Consider the following 22,394-nt stretch of genomic DNA (forward strand, 5'->3'; position numbering starts at 1 on the left):
AAATTGCATATTAGCAAGTTTATCAGACTATATGTCTGATAACAGTGTCACAGAATCCCTTAAGTTATTACACAGATGTAAATCTTGAACAGTCTTTTGTATTAACTCAGAGAAATTCCAAGTCTATACCAAACTAATGATAGCCAACATAATTTTGAGAAATCAGGCAAATAACCTCTCATCTGTATTTTTAAAAGCTGCATTTCTAACAGGCTACTACAGTAAATGAAAACATCAAATCCAAACCCCTAATTGGAAATGACCTCAAACTTGGTTAAACAGGAATCTAAATTTTCATTTAGAGAAATGGAAAGACAAACAGTAGCTGAAGGCCACTGTTAAATTGTGCCTTAACAAACTTTATAATTTACCAACTTAAATAAAATTTGTCACTTAAGACTTCAAGTAAGTCTTAGACTCAGAACACTATTATGAAAGCATTGAAACAAATGAATGGTACACGTTATTTTTGAGAATCTTCTGCTCAACAAAAATTGCCTTAGCATATTAGAACTCTTTACTACAAAGTTAAGTAACAGCAAACATTTCCAAAATTTTTGTAGAAGTAATAATCTAAGCAAATAATTGTCGGTATACAAAGCAACATAATTCCTATTTTCATTATGGAGTAGCTCTCCTCTAAAGTATACCCTGTGTATTAATTTTTTTCAAAGCTTCCTTTAAAAAAACTTCTACATAATCCTTAGAAGACTCAGAAAACTTTGGAGACATCAAATAGACATGAAAATAGACGTGGCAAATATCCAAGAGTCTCTGTGAAGAAAAGCCCAATAGCAAACAAATAAGTACAGCATTTTAATAATTTTCTCAATATCCTCTGGATAATTAGGGAATGGATTCAGCGTAGAAAGCTGAAATGTCAAACAGATCCAGGAAATTTAATTGAAAGTCTTTTGCAAAATGCAAGAACACAAATAAATTTGCTTAAAAACAAAACAAACCCAAACAAAATCCCCAGCATGAACCAGTAGAATTCCTCTATTCAGTAGGAATAACATAGGCCTTATTCTTAGTTTCTGTTTGTAAGGGAAGGTTTTGTACTCAAAGATGCAATAGTGAAACCGAAAGAATGTCAAGGCTGGTGCAATTCATATTTATTTGGGTAACAGCATATTAAAGAGGTTTTTAGGTTCATTGGAAGAACTCCAACAAGGCTCATTTACTGCTCAAAATATAAATGACATATAGATCTACTTTCAAAAGCCTGGTAGTAGATTTGCAGCTAATTATTTTACACAAAAGTGATAGAAAACATTTTCAGAGGCTAATCTATTTGTGTGTTTTTTTAAAAAATGTTAATTTGTCAGTGCTGCTGGTGGTTTGGGTAATGCAGGTGCCTAATTCTATGCTCCTCTTCATCACTGGTGAGAAGCAAGCAGGAGTAACAGGAAATATTTTCAAAAACAGTGGAGTGGGAAGACATGCATGTTCTGTGGTAAAGGGCACACTGAAATGGGAAATAAAGTAAAAAATAGAAGCATACAGTTCACTATTTAATATCTGATAAGGGTAGAATACAAAGCAGCTAAGCACTGTATTAAGGAACTTCATAGTAGAAAGTTCAGGTAGGCTACCAATGCAGGGTGCAGAAAAGATACTGATGTATTCTTGGCATGAAGCATGAACAAGTGAGTATTGAAATGAATTTTGATGTGAAGCTACTTAGTTAAGCTCCAAGTCATTGTTTGAAGCTCCAGAAGGAATTTGCTCATGGTAGTATTGTATTTTAGCATGTGTGGTCCTTTCTGCATGAAGTGAACACAAATGATAATGATAAAAAAAGCTGCTGGCCTCACAAGCACTCATCACACGTCTTGCCCTTGGAAGGTTTATGGTTGGCTTCAAGAGTAAGAACCAAAAAGCAACTAGTGGTGATAATTCTCCTTTGAGGTGGGAAAAACTCACCAAAAAAGCCCTGTTCAAGTAACCAACCAAACATCCAAACCCGAGGAAAACTTGTTCACTGCTTTATGTTGCTCTCAGCCACCCCCTGCCAATATCATGCTTCAAATATTTAGCTACATTGTTCAGCTTGACAATCTACAAACCCTAAATACTTTCCTTTGTCTCTAGAGAAAAGGAGAAGAGCAAATTTCAAAAGAAACAGAAAGGCTTTTCATGTCAAGTACTGCCACTACTAGGGTCCAAAAAATGCACTTTCTGGGAACAAGGTATAAAATCATACTGACACCAAAAAAAAACCCCAAAAAACCCCAAAAACCACACCGGCTAAAATAAATCAGTAAAAAAAACAAATAAAAAACCTCAACCTCAAACCCCCCAACCAACTAATCCCAAAAGTGCAGAAAGATACCAGAAAATTAAAGAAGAAAGTAAAAGATACTACATTCTTATCTGTCAAAGGTAACCAGTAATTAATGAGAATTCTAATATATCTGTATTTGGATACTTATAGAGCTTATAGCACTTTTTAGGGGGGAAGGGGAGGATGGAAGGAAAAAAAAAAGGCCAGGTTAGGGTAAAAAGAGACATCCCAAACCAGCAACTCTTAGGATCAGTCCATTGCTTAGTATAGCTAGTGTGTAAAATCTACAGCAACAGGAAAATCTAGGAAACTTTCTTCTTTTTTTTTTTTTTTTTGTAAATTTAATTTAGCAATTGTGTGTGAATATTAACATTTGAAATTCACAAAGTGAAATAATTCCATTACTATTTTTCTTTTTTTATGAAGGCCTTTCAGAGTAATTTCTCCTGAAAACATTAAATCTTGCTGATAAAGCAGGACTGTTGTATTTTATTTTAGAATAATGTAAGGTGACAAGATCGCATGAAAGAAAAGGGATTATTAGAAAGCAAAACAATAAAGATAGTAAAAATTCAGAGAATATATTTTTCTTCACTTGTGTACATTATAAAAAAAAAATCTTAATTTTAACTGAAAGAATAAAAAAGCTTTTTAAAATATCTCTGAGAAATGAATGGAATATTTGTTGCTGTTACAGAAATTCTTAGGACTCAATCTAACATGTATCACCAAGCAATAATAATTAGGCATTTTCTCTTGTGTGTGACTTTCATGTTGTGCCACACATACACGTAAAAATCCCGTCAGATTTTATCTGTAAAAAGGAAGCGCAATGTATGTTTGTAAAAGCTGTTTATTAAATATTGCTTGTAGTACTGCAGTGCTCAATCTCAAGTCTGGGACTTATGATTTCATTTTGCTAGGTGATCTAAAAAAATTACATAAAAGACACAATCCTTATTTTATTGTCAAAACACCAAGAACTTTTTGATTCTGCGGGCTGTATTTTGAACTGCAATAGGAAAAGGTATGAGTTGCCAAAAGAACAAGGAGGGTCAATATATCTAGGAGAGTTTTTCCTCTACTTTCAGACTCCTTAACTGTTAAAATTTTTCTCTTGCTTGGTTTACAGTTTCAGTGATGTCATACATCAGTATACTTTCTTTTATGTAAACATCAAGGGAAATTAAAATGTTAATCACATTATTCATGTAGCCCTTTGTTGTGAGAATCACCTATGAAAGATATTACAATACACATTTTACATCACTAAGAAAAGACTCAAGTCATTTTATTTTTAAAATCTTTATTAGACATTAAATATTATTTCATTTCCTTTTCAAATATTTGAAGTGTGGATTTAAAATGAAGCTGAAACAGAGTGGTTATTGTAACAAATCTGGGGAAAGGGTACATGTAGATTTTTAAATATATAGTGATCAGATACAGTGATCAAATCTAGTACATACAGTCTTGCTTTTCTTCTTATTAAAATAAGAATTTATCCTACAAAATTAATTTACCTTAATGACAACAAATTGTAGATTAGAATTTTAAAGATTTTTCAGGAAATGTGATAATTGTATATTAAAAATGCACAGCATCTAGACATCTATTATATAAATATAGTTTTTATAGTAAGACAATGGAAATAAGTGATGTTTTAGCCTCCTTTCTTTAACCTTTCAGGGTAACATTTCTTCAATAAAGCAGAAGGGTGATTGCAGCGAAGCTTTCTCACCATGTCAAGCACAAAGCTCGAGCTCCTACACTGAGCTTGCAGGCCTTGGAAACACATAGAAAAATGCTCAACGCAGGTTAGCCTCAGCTGCACAGAAATGTTCAAATTTAATTTTGTTCAAAGTTAGCTGAGAATTTCAGGGAGTTTTATGTACAGGAAAAAAAAAATTGTTCTTTGTCTAGTTTCTGTACAATTTCAAATATACTTTTGTCTTTGCTTCACAAGCTGCATCAGTTAATAACTGAGGCTAAAGAAATATTTTAAAATTACAGCTTGACCTGTTTACATTGATCCCTGCTAAATTCATTCTTATTGTCCACAAACACATTCGTTCTTGCAAGGCCCCAACTCGACCAGAAAAAACACAGACACGTTGTAAAACATAAAGACAACGAATCATGCTCCTTTAAATCCCTCATCAGATATGGATTTTTTTAAAAAAGCTAATTATCAGCGGACACCGGCTCGGTTTTTATTTTCTTTTGCCTGTAAGCAGCAAAGAAACAGTTACAGCACAAACCAGAAGGTTTTATTCGGTATCCTCAATGTAGCAAACATGAAATAAAGCAATTTTTTAACCGCTAACCGGGCTCCGTACAATGTTGCAGCCTTTCAGGAACCTTCGGTAGGTTATCGATCCGCTAGTGATTTACCTCCAGTTCAGCCACGGCTTGCAGGCATCACCATCCACCGCTCGTCCTGCCCTGGCCACGCTCCTCTTATCCATCGCTCCTGGAAGGCAGAAGATTCCTCAGTCCCGCATGTCGGATCTGCTTGGCGGCAAGAGCAATGAACAGAATCGTTATCAGCTCTCGGGGTTTGGTTGTTTTGATTTTGGTTTTTGTTTTGGCTTTTTTTGTTTGTTTTTTATTTTTTTTAAGGGGAGTTCTCAAAGCGAGCGCCCTGCGAGCCCTTCACCGCTCAGGCGGAGCCGCCTGGGCAGCCCCGCCGAACGACGGCGAAAGGCGCCTTTCTGGCTGCCGGGGGCTCGCTGGGATTTCTCCCCGCTCCAGACCCGCTGCAGGAGCCCGGGCGCGATGTTGCAAGAATCAGCAGCAACAACGCGTGACACTGTGGCACTTACGCGCAGATGCCAAAGCCCCCGGCAGCGCCCCGAGGTCCCTGGCTGGCTCCGAGGGAGCGGGCTGGGCCGCAGGGGAGCCGCGAGGCGGGGGTGTGGAAGCGCCGAGCCTCCCCAGCGGGGCCGCGCTCCCCGGGGGCAATTTTGGCTTCGCTCGCTTCCCATTCCTGCGAGGCTGGAACTCGGGAACTTCCAGCGCCGCCGCCGCGAGTCGCCGCTGCCCCGCCGCCTCCGCAGCCCCTCCTCCTCGCCGTGCGTCGTATCCCTCCGCGCGCCGGCACCGCGCAGAGAAAGCGCCTTTCAGCCGCCCGCCTGCCGCCTTCCCGCCCACCCCGCCGACATCTTCTGCCACAGCCCGCCCGCCTTCCCGCTAATAAACGCGTAGCGCTCGCCCCTCTCTCCCCTCCAGCGCCGGACAGCGCTGGCGGCCGCCGCGGCAGCGGGGCGGTAGCCGGGGTCAGGAGAGCCCGGGTCCCCCCTTCCTGCCCTGCCTGGCCACCCCCGCCAGGCAGCGCCGGGGATTGGGGGGGGGCGCGGGGGGAAGGGGCGGCGCGCGGGGCCGTGGGGGCTGAGGAGGGGGCGCGGAGGAGGAGGGGACTCTTTCTCCTGGCGGAGGGATCGCGCTCGCTCGCGCTGGCCGGCTGGCGACGGCGGCGGCGTTGGCGGCGGGCGGCTGCGAGTTGTTGTTTCCTCCTCCTCCTGCTGCTGCTGCTGCCCGTGGGTTGAATGGTGGAGCCGAGACTCTCCCCGGTGAACGAGCAGTGACAGCGACCGGGCGGGCGCATTTCGCTGGGACCCGACGCTGCCGCGGGAGCGCGGCCCGGGCAACCCCCCTTCTCCCCCTTTCCCCCCCTCCCCTCCCCCGTTTTCGCCTCGCCATGTCCGGGGACGGCGGCAGCCGGCACACGGCGGAGCTGCGAGCGGGTGAGTGGTGGCCGGGGGAGCCGGAGAGGGGCGGCGGGCAGGGGGAAGAAAGGGAAGCCCGCGGGAAAGAGGCGAGCTCCAGCCCTGACGGCCTCTCCTCTCCCCGCAGAGCTCTACTTCCTCATCGCTCGCTTTTTGGAGGACGGACCATGCCAGCAAGCGGCTCAGGTAAGGGATGGAGGGATGGATGGATGGAGGGAGGGAGGGATGGATGGATGGATGGATGGCGCCGCCGGGCCTGGTGGGGAGGGGGCGGCCGGGCAGGGCGGCTGATCGGGCGGCGCGCTGGCCGCCTCGTCCTCCTTCTCCCTTTTTCTCTCTTTTTGAAACCTCCTCTCACGCCCCGCTTTTGTTGTTGCTGCAGGTCCTGATCCGAGAAGTGGCGGAGAAAGAGGTAAGAGCGGCGCCGTGCACCCGGCACTCGCCCCGCCTGCGGCCTCCCTCCCCCTTCCCTCGCTCTCCCGCTTCCCCCGCCCCATCCCGGGCGCTGCCGGGGGGCTCCTCGGGGGGGGCGGGAGCCGCTCACGGGGCGCCCTCTCTTCCCTTCCTCAGCTGCTGCCCAAGCGCACGGACTGGACGGGCAAGGAGCATCCCCGGAGCTACGAGAACCTGGTAAGAGGAGCAGGCGCTGGTAACAGGAGAGAGCGCTGCGGCGGGCAAAGTTGTTTTTCCCCCTCCCTCATTCTCTCTGAGCAGCCCGGTAAAAAAATTGAATTTCCCGCAAAAAAAAAAAAAAAAAAAAAAAAAAAAAAGGGCAGCAACTTAGGGAAAAAAAAAAAAAAGCAACAAAACTTTGGAATTTGGTTTTTTTTTTTTTTTTTATTTTTAGGTTTTTATGACAGCCTCTGTCCCTCCCTGCGCCCCCTGTCAGTGTCCCGGGGCGGGCTCGGGCCGGGGTACCGGCCGCTGCCCGCCCGAGCGGGGTCAATAACAACGCGCGCGCCGGGCCCGGCCGGGCTCGCTCCGCGACGTCACGGACGCGGTGCGGGCGGGCGCCACAGCCGCGCGCGCGGCGCGGCGCCGGGCGGGGCGGGGCCAGCGGCGGCGGGCGCCGGGGCGCGCGCGGCCGCGCGGGGGCGCTGTGCGCCGCCTGCCCGCGCGCGCGCGCGCACAATGGCCGCGCTCCCGAGCGCGCTGCGCGGCGGCCCCGCGCCGGGCCCAGGGAACCCGCGGCTGCCCCCGGGCGCGCCCCGCTGGCCACGGGCCCTGTGTGCCTTGGAGGCGGTTGTATTCCCTGTGCCCGTATTGTATACCGTGCGTGGGAGCAGCCGGGCTTGCCGGCCTCACGGCACGATTCTGACTCGAGTGGATTTTTGGTTTGCTCTTTCTTAAGGTTTCCTTGCGCGTGCTTCTCACCTCAGGTTAGATCAGTAATAAAACAAAGTGTTGCTCTCAGCGCTGTAGCTCCGGCTAGCAGAGAGGGGCCTGGATTTTTTTCCCCCTAATGTATTGTTAACTGCACCACTTGGGAAAACAGCAATTAAGGTGTCCGAATTGTCTGTTAGCAACTTGTTGCTGGTATTGTTTTCGTTGCAGGTACACTATTATATAATTTAGTCTCTGAATTCCTGAAAGCAATTTAAGAAAAAGACTGAGCTCTGTTTATGGTGCTCATCAAAGAGATTGCTCTTGCTGTTTGCTTGTAGTAGTTCTGAGCTTCAGTACTTCTGCTTACACAAAAGGAGACAGAGCCATTTTCCATTTGTAATGCCTCTGATAAAGGCTGTTGCCGTATGCGTTTTCTTAATTGTGTAACAAATGTTATAGTATGAAGCATAGGTATTTATTGTAGTTAGAACAGGTTTACTTACAGCATTGCTTCTTTTCTTTAGCAAGAGTTGCATTGGCCACAGGCATTTTCATGTGTATGGCGTGGGAGAGTTGACAGCAGTTAACTTGTGGAAGACATAAGAATGCTTACCAGTACTTTTTAACTTTCTTGAAATCAAATATGAAGAAACTCAACTGGGAATTTCAAAGTGCATGATGTATTATGCTATTCTTATTTGCTTATTTATTTGTAAGGTTGTGAGGCTGTTTTACCCACTTCAAGGAGTTGCTTGGTAAAACTTATTGGTAATCTTTTTCTTTTATCCTATAAAGACTTGGAGGTACAGTCGTAGTGTAGCATGGATTTGAGTTTCTTCTATATAGTCAGAGTACAAAAGGATGTGAAGAAGGGAAAAGTGAGGAAAAAAGACATTTTAAAGTTTAAAGTAAGCAGAGTTGGTGAGAAATAAGTTCATTCAGACCCTTTCCAAGAAACTTAGTTTCTTTATGGAGTGCAGGTAAATACCAATTTAGTCAGCATAGGTATGTAATGACATAAGATGTACTTTCTCAAAACTTGGACTTGATGCTGGATACTTATATTCAGAGAGGTGATGCTGACTTTCTCTTTTCCTATCTTCTGTTCATAACAAAGTTTCCTTAGAGTTACTAATAAACATTTCTAAGTGCTTTCCCACCTTTTCCCTACCTAGATTTTGGGGTGTGTGTGTAATTGGTTACTTTGTTCTTGATGCTTCCCTCCATCCTGTGTTTGTTCTTGCCTTAGTTGTCAAAGCTATGTGAACTTTGTATTACTTGACATTTTAGTCATGTGAAAGCTGGCACGGAAGTGTATTTGCAGCATGACAGTTACATTTTGTAAAAAAGAAGAGTTTTTCTCTCTGTCCTCTTTCATTAAACAAAAACTTATTTGTCTCAAACCAAAGGATTCTTAGCTTTTGAAATAATGATTAAACTAACATTGTTTCTTTTTGTTTTTTTCCCTCAACTTTCCAGCGTTAAGATGCCAGCTGTTCCTTGTCAAGATGGCACATTTTGCCATGTTTTAATACCTTTTCTCAGACATGAATGCCCTAAGCTTTCACTAAACTTTGTGGAGAGGTCTGAAGGGATAAAAGGCTAAAAAATAAAATTACCAGTAAATCTATTGCTAGATGCCTGATTTTTGCTCTGGGAAGGAATAAGGACTCTGTGTAATTGGGATGAAATTTAATCCCAAGCTTCTCTTTTGTTGTGTACAAAATCATGCCTTTTATTATACTTATATTTTTGAAAAATAATTCCTTTAATATATATGGATATATTTTTAAGAGATTATGATATTTCTGATTTGGTCCTCATTTGAAAGCATTTATTTAAGGATTTTTATTGGAGTTAACTTTTTGTTATTAGACTGGAAATCACAGCCCTAGATGTTTTATTTCTGTTACTTAATTTGTGCAAATAATGTTAAATCTGGTGCAATTTTCATCTTGCAAGTTACTTTCATTTTTCTGTTTGGCCAGTGAAAGTAAATGTTTCGTTTTCTTAAATAAGCTAATACCGTGCTGTGGATGTTTGTAATGCCACAGGCAAATACATGAGTTTAGAAATGCTATTATACTTATATTATGTTCTTAAATGATTTTTCGTGAATTTCAGTATTCCTCTATTGTATTTTTCTAGAGTCAGCATGTGTGGTGAAATAAATAACTGGAATATGGCTTTGGTAGCGTAGGCTGTTATTTCAGAGTGTTGATCTCATTCTAATATTGGCAGTGTTGAGATTTCTATTTGTGCTATAACCTAAGACCCTGTGAGAATTGAGTCCTTGGTAGGCCCTTTCGACGTAGGTCTACCAGGGATGATGGGTAACAGATCTTCAGTAACAGATCTCAGGATGTTTTGTGTTTGTTGTGAAAACTTGCAAATTGTAGGATAGCTTCTTTTCTCTCTTTTGAAAGATTGTGATTTCTCACTAAGGTGGACAGAAACTGAGAAATTTTAAGAGTTAACAGCTCATTTAAGAGCAGAGCAAGACAGCGGTGTGAATTGTTCAGACATTGTGGATAAGATGTTTTAAGTGTTATATTACATTTTTAGGCTTTTCAACACCTTTGTTAGGGCCTTTGTTACACGAGCAAGTTTTGGTGCATCATTTGACTCCAGGGTAATTGTTTTTTTCGTGTTGCAGTTTCCCTATGGGTGTAGCTGCTCTAATTGTATGCTGTGGATAAAAGCTGTGCATTTCTGCTGCATCCTTTGTGTAGGCACGAGTGCTCATCCAAATGTGTGGTTAGTTGGATGAGGCAGCTGACCTGTCTGAAAAATGAACAGTAATTTTAAGATGGCTCAGCTCTTTTTGTGTCCTACACCATGGGTCTTACCACCACCATGAGGGAGATGATAGGAGTGGGTGCGGAGGGGTGGGAGAATCTGTTGCAGTTGCTTCTTTTGGGAGCAAAGTAGACTTAATCTGAATGAAACCAACTGTTGAGATTCACTTCGACAATTTAGAGGTACCATAGGGAATGTTGTGGGTTTTTTTTTTTTGTGTGTGTGGTTTTTTTTTTTTTTTGTCTTGTTTTGTTATTAAGGTCTTCTATGGTACAAGCATCATAGTGTAGATGATCACAACTATTGTGTAAATTTTCTTATCCCGAATATTAATCTGTCATTTTCTCTGTTGAATTAGAATTTTATTCATGGTGGTGGTGGTGGTTGAGGAGGGGAAAAGCTGGGGCTTCACACCAAATTGGATGACCCAATATGTTTAATAGACAGTATGTCTTGGTCTCAGGAGCTCTGTTGATGATTGTTTTGCTGACATTTGTGCCTTTCTCTTCTCCAGCCCATAGTTATTAAATGTGATTTCAAGTGAAAATTACAAAACACTTTTTTGAGGCCATTCCACTGTTCTTTCTTTGTGGTGCAAACCTACGTGAAGTTACAAAGAGTATCTGTGGGACTGGGGCACTAAGTACATTGATACTGTGTTTCTTTGTTCATGTAGTAGTTCAGTCTTCTAGGCAAAATTGTGGTTACTATTTAGAAATTGTTTCTTAATAACAGATAATTAGTGGTTTATTTCTTTTTGAAAGTAAGCTTGTTCTGTAAAGATATTCAAAGAAATAGGGAGCAAAATTGAGTTGAATCAGAGAGCTGCATTATCACCTAGATTTTATTAACAGTATTTTGGGGACAGTCTATACAGTATTTTGGAAGGTGTTCCGAAAAACTTGGCACTATGGCTAAGAAAACTGAAGTATTTTGACTGTTATCCTTAGCCAGATTTTTGGTCTCATTAACAGTGTTTCTGTTGGACATATATCAACTTAAATTAGCTCCTCTGAGTTCTGAAAGACAAGTGCTTCTCCTCTATAGACTATTCCCATAGTTGAGAACTTGGGTGATGTTAAAACCTCTCTGTTCAAACTATTATATTTTGATATAGGGAAACACTTGTTTGTCGTGGGTAGCACCACACATTTGTTTGTTCCACAGATAATCAAGAGAATTGGCCAAGCCAACTGTTGTGCTAGTTCTTTCAAACTGGGACTAAGAAACAATGTTGAGAGATGGGATGAAGAGGAATATTAAGTTTCTAAAGTGTAACTTTTGTTTGAAAAACCCCAAACCCAACAAAACCCACACAATGTTACGAGCGAGTTTAAGAAAGGCAAATAGCTACAGGTAATTCAACAGTAACAGGCACAGCTGAACATCTTAGTCCATAAGGCAAAACATGCTGCCTCTGCTCACACCTTCTCATGTGGTAAGCTTGTGGCACACTGTTTATGCTAAGGCTAATCTGCTCTGGCCTCACACCTATTAAAAGCATTAAATAGTTGAAAAAATAATGTGTTCTTGGCATGTCTGGTTTCATATAGATGTATTTAATTAGAGAAAGAGTAATCTCATAGTAAAATAATAGCCATTCTGATTGAAAATGGTGGTTTAAGATCAGTATAGTTTTAGCTCAAGCAGGATTAGAAAGTATACAAGAAATAAATATGTTTTGGGGAAAATGGTTCTCCCTCCCTGTTGTTGGTTGTCCCTGTCCTGTCTCCCCAGACCACCCCCCCACCCCCCCTAAAAAAAAAGAAAAAAGGGAATGAGAATTCTTCAGAGAAAATTACTTGCATTTCATTGCAATTCCTAATTTTAAAGTGATAATGCAGTGGCTGGTGGTACACGGTACTCTATCAGATTGATGATCTGATATAGTACAATAATTACTGTAATTCAGTTGCATAGCAGGGTAGTTAAAGTGGGAGAGCTGCTGGTGTTAGTAAGACTGAGCTCTCACATCTTGGAATATAGGTAGCTGACTGTCACCGGATTTGTTGTTAAATGTCCTTGTGTGGAAATGGGTTTTTCTGAAACATATTTACAGCCAACCTGGTAGTTGAACATATTGACTGCTAGCAGGGTGAGGGGGGAACTAACAATTTTTTGAGAGAATGTTTCAGTGTGCAGAGTATTTGGAACACTAGAATAAGGTCATATTTCACTTGATGTCTAAAACACTGATGGTGAATAACTGCATTATGTATTGCAAATTTAACTAAAGACTCTAGGTCAAATCACAATTCTTTTGTTTCATTCATTGTGATTCTGATGCTGAATTATGCTGCAGAGTCATGCAGAATGAAAATATAAGCACTTGGGTCTATTTCAAAGGTGCTAAAGATTTGTACGTTAGTCCAGATAGGTGTGTAACTGCATTTTGTGTGTTCCTGTGCAGCTTGTTTGGAATAGATGAAGCTGGGGGGGTAGTCGGTAAAGGGAGAGGTTTGAGGGTAATGCTGCTTCTGATTTTCTATAAAATAATATTCATGCTTTAAGAGCTGAAAATTTTGTACTTGCTAACAGAGTTTAATTTATGCTACAGCAGTAGTTAAGAAGTGTTAACTTACGTGAAAAGGCTGTGAGAATAGAAGGAGGGTTTATTATTTTACCTTAAAAGCACGTCTCCTATGCATTTCTTTTGGGAGAACAAACAGAATTAGACATTGTAGTAAGTCTAATAGGGCGAGAAAGAAAAACAGCTAGAATTTCAGCAGACACTGGCAGAGAAAAAAATCCTGTGTGTTTTATGCTGTTTGACATCACAGTTTTGGCATATAATTTAAAAATTCCTGTTTGTAGAGTCCAGTTTTCGCTTTCATTTAGAGCTGTATGAATTTTAAATACTTGTACATCTGTTATTTTTTTCTTTTTGCTTTCCTTTCTCTCTTGGAATCAGAGATTGATATCAAACCAAATTTTATTCTATTCTTTCATTCTATTAATTCCAAATTTCATTCTGTGTTGTCTTGAGCTTTTCTGTTTCTGACAAAGCTTCTAAAGTTACCATTAAAACAAAAATTTATTTATTTTGTTTTGTCTCAGTAATCTGACTTGAAAGTACTCTGGATGTGGATTTTTCTGTGTTGTAGGTATATTTTTGTTGATTCTATGTTCTTTTTGCATTTTGTCAGTGCAAGAGTTGTTTTCTGGTAGGCTGCACCATGGAACAATCTGAATAATTTTAGTTTAATGTATTAAATAAACTTACCTTGTCCTGTCTTGATTTGTTGCTACCAGGTTGTGGTTATTTTTTCTGCAATGCTCATTTTTCCTTTTTTAAAAGGGAGAAATTGGGTGAATTTCTGTTACAGGTTTTTAATTAGTGACTTCCACCATAATACTCACACATACAGCACTGGAACAGACTTCCCAGAGAGACAGTCAAAGCCCCAAGCCTGTTGCTGGCTGAGACATTTGGACAGTGCCCCTAACACTGTACTTTAACTTTTGGTCAGCCCTGAAGTAGTCAGGCAGTTGGCAGCAGATAAAACTTTTTTTTTTTTTAATGAAGAAATGATGTCACCTGGAGAAAATTAATAGCTTGTTTTTAATAAGTTATTCAAGTTCCTCATTTTATTTGTTTGTAGAAGAAGAAAAAGAAAAATAAATCAGTCCAAATAAAGATTTTAATGAAATAAGTTTTCTTATCTGCTTTTACAGAGAAATGAAACCTACCTTTTTATTTAAGTTTCTTGTGTGTATTTTAGCTTTATGGAGGAAAATGAGAGCCGAATATAGACTGTGCATGGTTCATGAAATAGCTCTATAAACTTCCTGGGACTGACAAGTGTTTCAATGGGCAATGCCACTTCTGTTTTGGCAAAGCCTGCAGCTCGCTCAGTATTGTTGAATCAGTTTGTTAATGAGCCGCTGCAAATGCTGCTTAGCAGTGAGCTATGATTACTTAGACAAATACTGTGAAGAAGCATCACACAACTACTGCATAATGTGTCATAAATAGCTCTTTTCACACAAATGGACTTAAATGAGAAGAGACGGTAGTGTGGGTGTAAGGTATATATTGAGATCTTTAATACAGATGATCAGGAACAAAACAGACAGATACCTCTTATCAAAACATTTGCTTTAAAACTGCAAGAGGAATTGAGCCTACCTAATTTCTGCTAAAATAAAAAGTGAGCACATGGCTGATGACAAATCATGAGAAATATGACTCAAGATGTCAGCTTGCTGTAGTTTTGGAATGTGTCAAAGTTTATTTATTTCATTTACTTTAGATTTTGTGCATTTCTTAGGATGTGTAAAACTGTAGGGTCTTGAGCAGGATAAAATGACAACTGTAGTGTGTATTTAGTTGTGTTATTTATGGTTAAACAAAAAAACTTAGTAGTTATTATTCTTTGAAAGATGAATTCAGATTCTGCAGATTTAAATTCTAGTTTCAGATGGAATAAGCAAAGAACAGTGTTTGTTAAGCTTTTGTGCTCCTTTTGATATGAGAGAGGAGAACAAAAGCTAAGGAAATGGATCAGGGCTGTTGATGGCAAAAGTGTAGACAGCTTCATAACTTCATATGGCTATTTAGATATTGTAGAGCTCTCATGCATGTATTTTGACTGATTGCTTCTTTAAGCAGAAAAGTGCATGTTGATTTGCTATTCTGATTAATTTTTCTTATCATAATTCTGAATTATTTTTTGCCACTCTTCTGTGTGCTGTCTGATGACATTGAATTTAGCAATTTAAAATTAACTGATCTTTATAAAGAGCTGCAATTTTATTTAAGTAAAATATAATTTTTAGTATTTTTTGAAGAACACTTTTTTCACTTGTGTGAATTTTGCAAGTTATTTAACTTTTAGGCAGCCAAATTCAGACAACTTGCAAAGCTTTCTACAAATGTAATATAATCCACAGAAGAAAAACCCCTCTTTCCAGGAAGCAGCTAAACATTTGCTTGCTGATGGGAATAGTAAATGAATTCTTACTTTGCCTTACTTGCTGTGCAGATTTTGCTTTACTTATTCAACTGTTTTTATCTCAACCCACAAGTTTTTTCTCTTTTACCCATCTGATTTTCTCCACCATTCCACTGCAGTGAGAATGAGCAAGTGGCTGCAGAAGGCTGAGCTACTGGCCAGTGTTAGACCAAGACAGGAGAGTGAAAACCTTCCCTCCTTCACTAGGAGATCCTTGTGGTGGTGGGAATTACTGGTGTGAGCAAGGTTTTTCCAGAACCTCAGTTTCAGACATCAGCACTCTTTATGTTATCAAACTGCCTGAGTGTACATTAAATGATTGTGGTGTGTCAGCAAGATAGGAAGGAACACATTTGATGCAGAATGAGGTATATTCTGTTAATTGGGTGTAATACAGAAGCATAATTTTGCCTAAGTGTCAGTTAAGACTTCCTCTAGTTACAGAATAACAAAACATCACAAGCTTTTTCTTCAGTATTTTGCTGGTTTTTCCCCTCTTCTGTGAAGTAAAACTGTGAAGATGTATTTCAGGCTGTATGAAAGACAAAGCTACTACATGCCAAATTCTATACAATAATTGGAGAAATTGGAAAAATTGAGTCTATTCTCCCTCTTAATTTATTATTTTAATTTGTTTTTGTTATAGTCTGAATTGACAATAGCTTTTGCATTTTAAAAATGCTATTTATTAACTAAAAGTCTTATGTTAGTAGGATTTATATTGTTGTCACATACATTTCAAAAGCATTTTCCCCCCCTTGTTATTTAAGACAGTTCTCTGATCTAGAATTATGGTAGTTCAAAAGAATAAACTGTTTTTATCTGGCAGTCATTAAAGGTGGCTTATTATCAAGTGCTGGGAAATTATGTTGCTGATAATAGGTGCTTGTTTTTGTACTGTGTAATTATGACCTGTTGCAAAAACTTGTCATGTTTATAGGGAAGACATAAACCAATTTTAAAGTTGAGTTACTTAAGCCAACATTTTTGTTTAAAAGCTTTAGATGTAAAATAAATCAAGCCAGTTGTAAAGTTTCAAGGTATTTTAACTTAGGTAAATTCAGGCAGAATGTTTTTGCATTTTCTTTTACAAAGCTGTGTTATTTATTTGGTATTTGTAATTTTTGAAAGAAGTAAATGTTCCTGTCTTTACAATCTTTGTCTCATCTTTATCTTACAGTAACTTGAATTGACCACACCACTACTTAAATGTAATATTGAATATATACTTCACATTTTTTTACTGTGGTTATAAGGGAGCTTATTAGTGTATGACCAATTGTGCCTTGAAGTCAGAAAGTAGTAAATACCAACAGTTCTCTGTACAAAGTGGCATGTGTTGAATAGAAGAATTAATTAGGACCAGCTGGAATGAATTATTGTGCTTAAAGGTCATTATTTCTTTTTATCCTTTAATATCCTATAGTTTTGTTATGAAGTTGTGTAGCAGTCTGGGGTGGGGGGGAAAGATTAAACCAGTAATACATCAAAAATATTGTATTCTTTCTCAAATGTTCTGTTTGCTCTTTGATGTAATAGGTGAAATACTACAGACACTTGGCACCTGACCACTTGCTTCAAATATGCCATCGACTTGGACCACTTCTAGAGCAAGAAATTCCACAGAGTGTCCCTGGAGTGCAGACATTATTGGGAGCTGGCAGACAGTCTTTGCTTCGTACAAACAAAAGTATGAACATTTCATGAGAATTTTGAGAGTTCTTGATATTTCACACCTTTCCTGTGGTTTTGCATGAAAAAGCTCATTTGCCTTTATTTTTTGGTGTGATTTTTGACAAACAGGTTGCAAACACGTTGTATGGAAGGGATCTGCTCTTGCTGCACTACATTGTGGAAGACCTCCAGAGTCCCCTGTAAATTATGGCAGCCCACCTAGTATAGGTAAGTCAATTTTATTCTGGCACTGCCATTTTAATACCTAACTTTCAGGGTGATTGATTATTATGATGGTGAGAGATAAATAGTAGTTCTGTTTATATTTGCCCTTGTTAGTGTCACATGCCTTATTTCTAGTGTTTTTATTAAGATGCTGTGTTTCTTTATTTATTGTAAAATTTTCTCTGAAGCTAATTTTGTCTTTGAAGTATGAAATTGAATAAAATGTATTTAAACAATGACTACATACAAACAAAACTCTTTCTTAAAGATATAATAAGGCTGCCAGTAGATAAATAATTGGTATTATAGGGCAGCAAGGCCTACACCTGTTGTTAGGAAAAGTCAGTCATGTAGACTGGTAATGGTTTCCTTTGGAAAAATTTGAGTCTTGTAGAAGTTATTATTTTTGGTTTCTGGTCCATTCACTAATTTTGTAGCTGTCCTTTAGCTTTCTCTGTGTGCTGTATTATGAAGGATGCATGTGCTTTCTGTATGGTTGAAAAATTGAAAGGTGAAGGTCAGAGGTATTCCAGTTTTTATTTTTAAGCTCTCACATGGTCACTGAAATGTTTGTTAGCTTTCATGTTTTAAGAACAAAGCTACACATTTGTTTAGTTGCTAGAAGGATCAAGATGTGATATTTGAGAAGATTGTTTAAGGAGCACCCTTTCTTTTTTTTCCACGTATAGAAAAATGAGCAGTATCACTGGCATCTTTTAATCTTTCTCTATTGATGTCCACTGAAGGGAGAATGATTAAGACCAAATTGTCCATGTGGATTGCACCAGAAAAGGACTGGGTTTTTTTATTAAAATGGTAGTTGCAGATAGATGTGCAGTGTTGGATGAGAGCGGGCAGAGAATATCCAGTTGATTTGCTCTGGATCAGGTGCAGCTGCTGCTGCAAAGACAAAGGTTTCTGTCTTGGCAAAAAAAAGAGAAGACTTGCAGATACATTGGGAAACTAATATATAACAAAGTATGTGAAAAAATATATTTACATACACTATATATAGTATCACAATATAAATATGTAGGCAGACACTATTAGGAACAGAGAATTTTTTTAATGTGGCAACTTTGCCATGGCAATTCTTCAATCTCTGAACTCCTTTTGGAGGCTTTTGGTAGCTTCTAAGTTTTTAATGAATTTAAATAGATACGCATATATGAAATGTAAAATCAAGAGAGGTTAATTTGGGCTGTTTGTATTTTTTCATCAGTTGAAGGAACTCAAAATCAAATCTCAAAATACACACCATTACACTTAATCTAGAGAATTATAGTTCTCTTCCAACAGCTGAAGCAGAACCATGCTATAGCTAAGCTCTCAGGTTCAGCACAGCCAATTTTGACTTGGTAGATTGCAGAATGTTTAGTGTCCTAGTAGCATTTCCATTTGAAAGCACAAGTTACATGCTTTCCATGATATTTCTGTAGATGCTTGGACTGTAGGATGATAATGTGGTTTTGCTTGCTGTTTAGAGTTGAGCTTTAGAACTCCTCAGCTGGTATGTGTATTGATCAGAAGTGCTTCACTTGAAATCTAATGTAGTACCTGCATCATTCAATGTGGCTTTGTTTAGAGCCTCTAGTTTTGTATTCATTTAGAGGGCATTTTCTGTGTTGTGCTCTAGGTATGTAGGAGAAAATGCTTGTTTCTGGTTGGAAAATTCTCTTCTTGAGTGGTTGTGCAATAGCTTGATGATAATAATCTTGGGAAATCTTGGGCTATTTTTTGCAAGGTGACTGTAGGACTGAGCTTTTTAATAGCTAAGATTTCTTTAGTGGTTGCTTAGCTTTTCTTGTGAAGAACTTTTAAAACATGTTGGAGGAATCAGAATGATTGAGGACTGTTTTACGTTGTACTGTAGCTTACAGTGTATAGTAGCTGGTGCATACTTTTTAAAGGGAAAAAGATCAGTGTGTGAGATCCATGGTAGCTGAAGTTCAAAGAAGGCTGTAGAGCTGCTGTGGTAGTGAAATAAAATGTTAAGAAAAATAACTTTCAGACTCTTTTTAGAGAAGAACAAGTCAGGCTTTCTAAATAAATGTTATTTTTATTGAACCTTTTGCAGAGCACTGAATGTTTGCAAAATTACAGTTATTTCAAATACCACTTTTTTCATGACCAGTGATTTCCTTTTCCAAACATTCATATAAGTGCTGGTAACTGAATGGTTTCAACTGTGAAGTGTATTTGGATTTTTGGGATATTTGGTTCAGAGCTGTATGCTAAAGCATTTACTTTTGATGTATCTTATTCTATCTACTCTGAACTCTCAATGAAATAAGGAACTTGAATAGCACTTCTTTTATAAATTGAATTAGAATTTTTTTTTCTGTTTCCTTAAATAACTTCCAGTTTTCCCCTGGGAAGACTACATTCTATGTAAAAAAAAAAAAAAAAAAAAGAAGTTAAAACCTATTATTCTTCAGGCTGTATGTATTTCAGGTAGATAATCTACTAATGTTTGAGGAACAGGAACAAAGACACTGAAATTCTTCTGTGCTGTCCAGGAAAACTTAACTTACATTTCAGTGAATGCACAAAGTTGTTAATTTATTTTGTAGCCTGATGAATTAATCCAGGTATGATGCTGATGGAGTATTATTTAGAATTATTTTTGTGTATATTATACCACCTGCCTTGTAGGTAGCTGGCTTATGCCAATTAAAATAGATCTGTACAAATACATATTTCCCCTGAAAACTACAGAGTATCTGTAGAACATGATGAAAATAAAAGTTAAATATCGAATAGTCTTTGTCCAATTGGGCTCTCTTGTGCAATATAACTTATAAAAAAGTTGCTGAAGTGCTTAATAAAGAGCAAAAGCAGCTAAATCATATGCTAATTTGTTTTGTTGAAGGTCTTATTTTTGTGGATGCAGAAAAAGAGCTCTTTTTCAGTAATATTTGGGAGCTGCTGAAAAAGGAATGAAACTAAGCATAAATCTTTGAGAGCTTTGAGCTCAACACTCTCAGGAAAGCTGACCACTTGGGTGTGAGGATCTGAATGAGACTGGCTCTTTGCCCCAAACAAAGATGATTTTTTTTTCCTGACCAGCAAAAATATCTGTCTTCCAAAACCAGTATTTCACAGTTTTGCAGACTAATCAATCTCAAGAAAAGTTCTGAAGCATTTTACACTTTTTTCAGTATGTTTATTAAGTGATACTGGTGTTTTGGCTGTAAAGAGAATGCCAGGTTCTGAAAGCAGTGTAAATGTCTATTTTTAGAAATACAGTAAATACTTCAGGCCTAAAAACTAGCTTGCCAGTACTTTGTGCAACTCTATTCTGTTAACTATAGGAAGAAAATAAAGGAAAAGACTGCATTTCTATTAAAAGATCTATGTAAAAGCAATATCTTGTTGTACATGTTTAGTCAAGTCTAGAGTGAATTATACTAAAATAAATGACTTGTTAGTGTGCAAGAATAAATAAGCGGTAGAAGTCATGGAACTTTGAGTAAAGTACCAATGGAATTATATAGTGAAAGCAAGTGGGGTATTACTGAAGTCAGGGAAGTGTGGAAGATTGTGTAGCTTTCATTTGTTTTTGCTTTCTGCCTCTTGAAGTATCTCACCTCCTACCACTCTGAATTGGGACAGGTTGGCAGTTGCTTTCATCAAGCAAATGAATATTGTATGTGAAGTTTGAGGTGTGTATAGAATTTTGGTGTTTTCAGAAATCCTCCAGTTAGGAGTTGATATTCTTTTATCTTCATGATTTGACCAGAGACAAGTTTTGGCTTGATAACATAGCAAGCTTAATCATTTTACTTGGTTGACAATCATGTCTGAGTCAGGAGACTTGGAATACTGTATAGAGTTCGAAAGCTGAACAGAGGAATGGTAGGAAGTTAGAAGCCAGCTCAAGCTGGTTTTTTTTTTTGGTTGTTTTTTTTTTTTTTTTTTTTTTTTTTTTTTTTTTTTTTTTTTTTTTTGTCTTGGAAGTCTTTGAAGAAAGAAGGAAAAAAACTTTCAACAGCACCAAACTGAATGCTTGATACATTCAATCTTACAGTCTTGGAGAGTGAAAGGAGTTGTCTAGCAGTCTCTACTATTATTTTAAACAGCTCTGAATTCTGTGGTATTCATTAGAGGCCTGTCTAGCCTCTTAAGTTAATGAAACTTGATTCATTAAGGGTAAGAGTTGTAAGTGAATTATATCCTTTAGGTATCCTTCCAGGATTCTTCTGAATCTGGTTCTATTTTTGTGTGTCTGGAAGGGGAATGAAGTTGGATTCTGGTTTTCAGAACAGAACTTCCATTAGTTAAATATAACTCCAGAAAGGAAGACTGTGAAAGATTGTGTATGGATTTTAAAAATATTTTGAAATATTTAAAAAATATTTTAAAAACCTATATGTGGTACAAAATTAAATTTGATTTATCACAGGCTAGTGGATAAGGCAGATTACTATCCCCCATCTTTAAGGCATATTCCATATTCAGGGATAAGACCATGTAAATAAGGAGATAGAATGGATCACTTTGGTAAAATTAGAAAGCAGAAAGAAAGCCAAGTGGAAAAAAAAAAAGAAGGCTAATACTGCCATATCTTTCAGACCCCCAAATTTATCATCCTTTTAACAGATTTCTGTTTTTCTTTGAGCTGCCTGTTCTATTTGGGATGCAAATGAGTTAGAGAAGTTCTGAAACTTTGGAGGCATTAATTTGATGCCTGTTGCATGCCTTTTGAGTGGGAGAAAATCTATACTCTTGTAAGTTCCACTGAAAACTCCCACCACTTCACTTCCATCAGCTTTGTTTGATTTTTACATTGTTCCACAGGATGCCAAACAAATAAGATGTTTTTGATGCTTTGAGATGTGTGGTTTTGAGATAAAGATTGTTGTCAGCAGTGAATTGTGACAGCAGAAGCAATATTTTAAAAAACAAAGTTACATTTTAGATTCCTGAGTGGCCCTTATGAAAAAAAAAGGAATTTAAACTCTTACATTTAGAGCCTTTAGGTCAAGAATGGCAGGTTTTTTTCTCTACCCCACTTGCTTTTTTAAATTCTAGAGATTAAAGACTCTGAGCAATATTTTCCCCTTCTTTCAAAGGAGGGTTAGACTGGATGATTTTTAGAGGTCCTTTCCAACTTCAACCATTCTGTGATTTTGCAGTAATGGAAGTTGGAGTTCTTCTGGCAATAAATCTGGTGAGGGATATGAATCAACACATGAAGAGTTTTTCAGGTCTACCAGCAGTAGGAGGAGCAGTAGTCCTGCTGCTGAATGGGGCAGGGGACCTGAAGCAGGATGAGAAGGAGACTTTATAGAACTAAAGGTGGGTCCTCCTCATCTCAGTCCCTGGGCAAGTGATGAAGCAAATATTTCTGGAGGTCATGGTAGGAAAAGACAGGTACATGGTTAAGAGTTGTTGGAA

At 38.7% G+C, this 22,394-nt stretch overlaps 1 protein-coding gene across 1 annotated transcript in view; it reads left to right on the forward strand.

Moving 5' to 3' along the window:
- The first annotated feature begins 5,535 nt into the window (after nt 1–5,535).
- The window catches only part of PHIP (pleckstrin homology domain interacting protein), a 106,712-nt gene continuing 89,853 nt past the window's right edge, over nt 5,536–22,394 (forward strand). Inside the window, exons 1-6 of the mRNA XM_053937843.1 lie at nt 5,536–6,033; nt 6,143–6,201; nt 6,398–6,427; nt 6,586–6,645; nt 16,635–16,785; nt 16,899–16,997. Coding sequence (XP_053793818.1) covers nt 5,988–6,033; nt 6,143–6,201; nt 6,398–6,427; nt 6,586–6,645; nt 16,635–16,785; nt 16,899–16,997 — 445 coding nt within the window. The 5' untranslated portion in view covers nt 5,536–5,987. The remainder of the gene's footprint in view (nt 6,034–6,142; nt 6,202–6,397; nt 6,428–6,585; nt 6,646–16,634; nt 16,786–16,898; nt 16,998–22,394) is intronic.

Source organism: Vidua chalybeata, chromosome 3 (assembly GCF_026979565.1).
Source record: "Vidua chalybeata isolate OUT-0048 chromosome 3, bVidCha1 merged haplotype, whole genome shotgun sequence".
Lineage (NCBI taxonomy): Eukaryota > Metazoa > Chordata > Aves > Passeriformes > Viduidae > Vidua > Vidua chalybeata.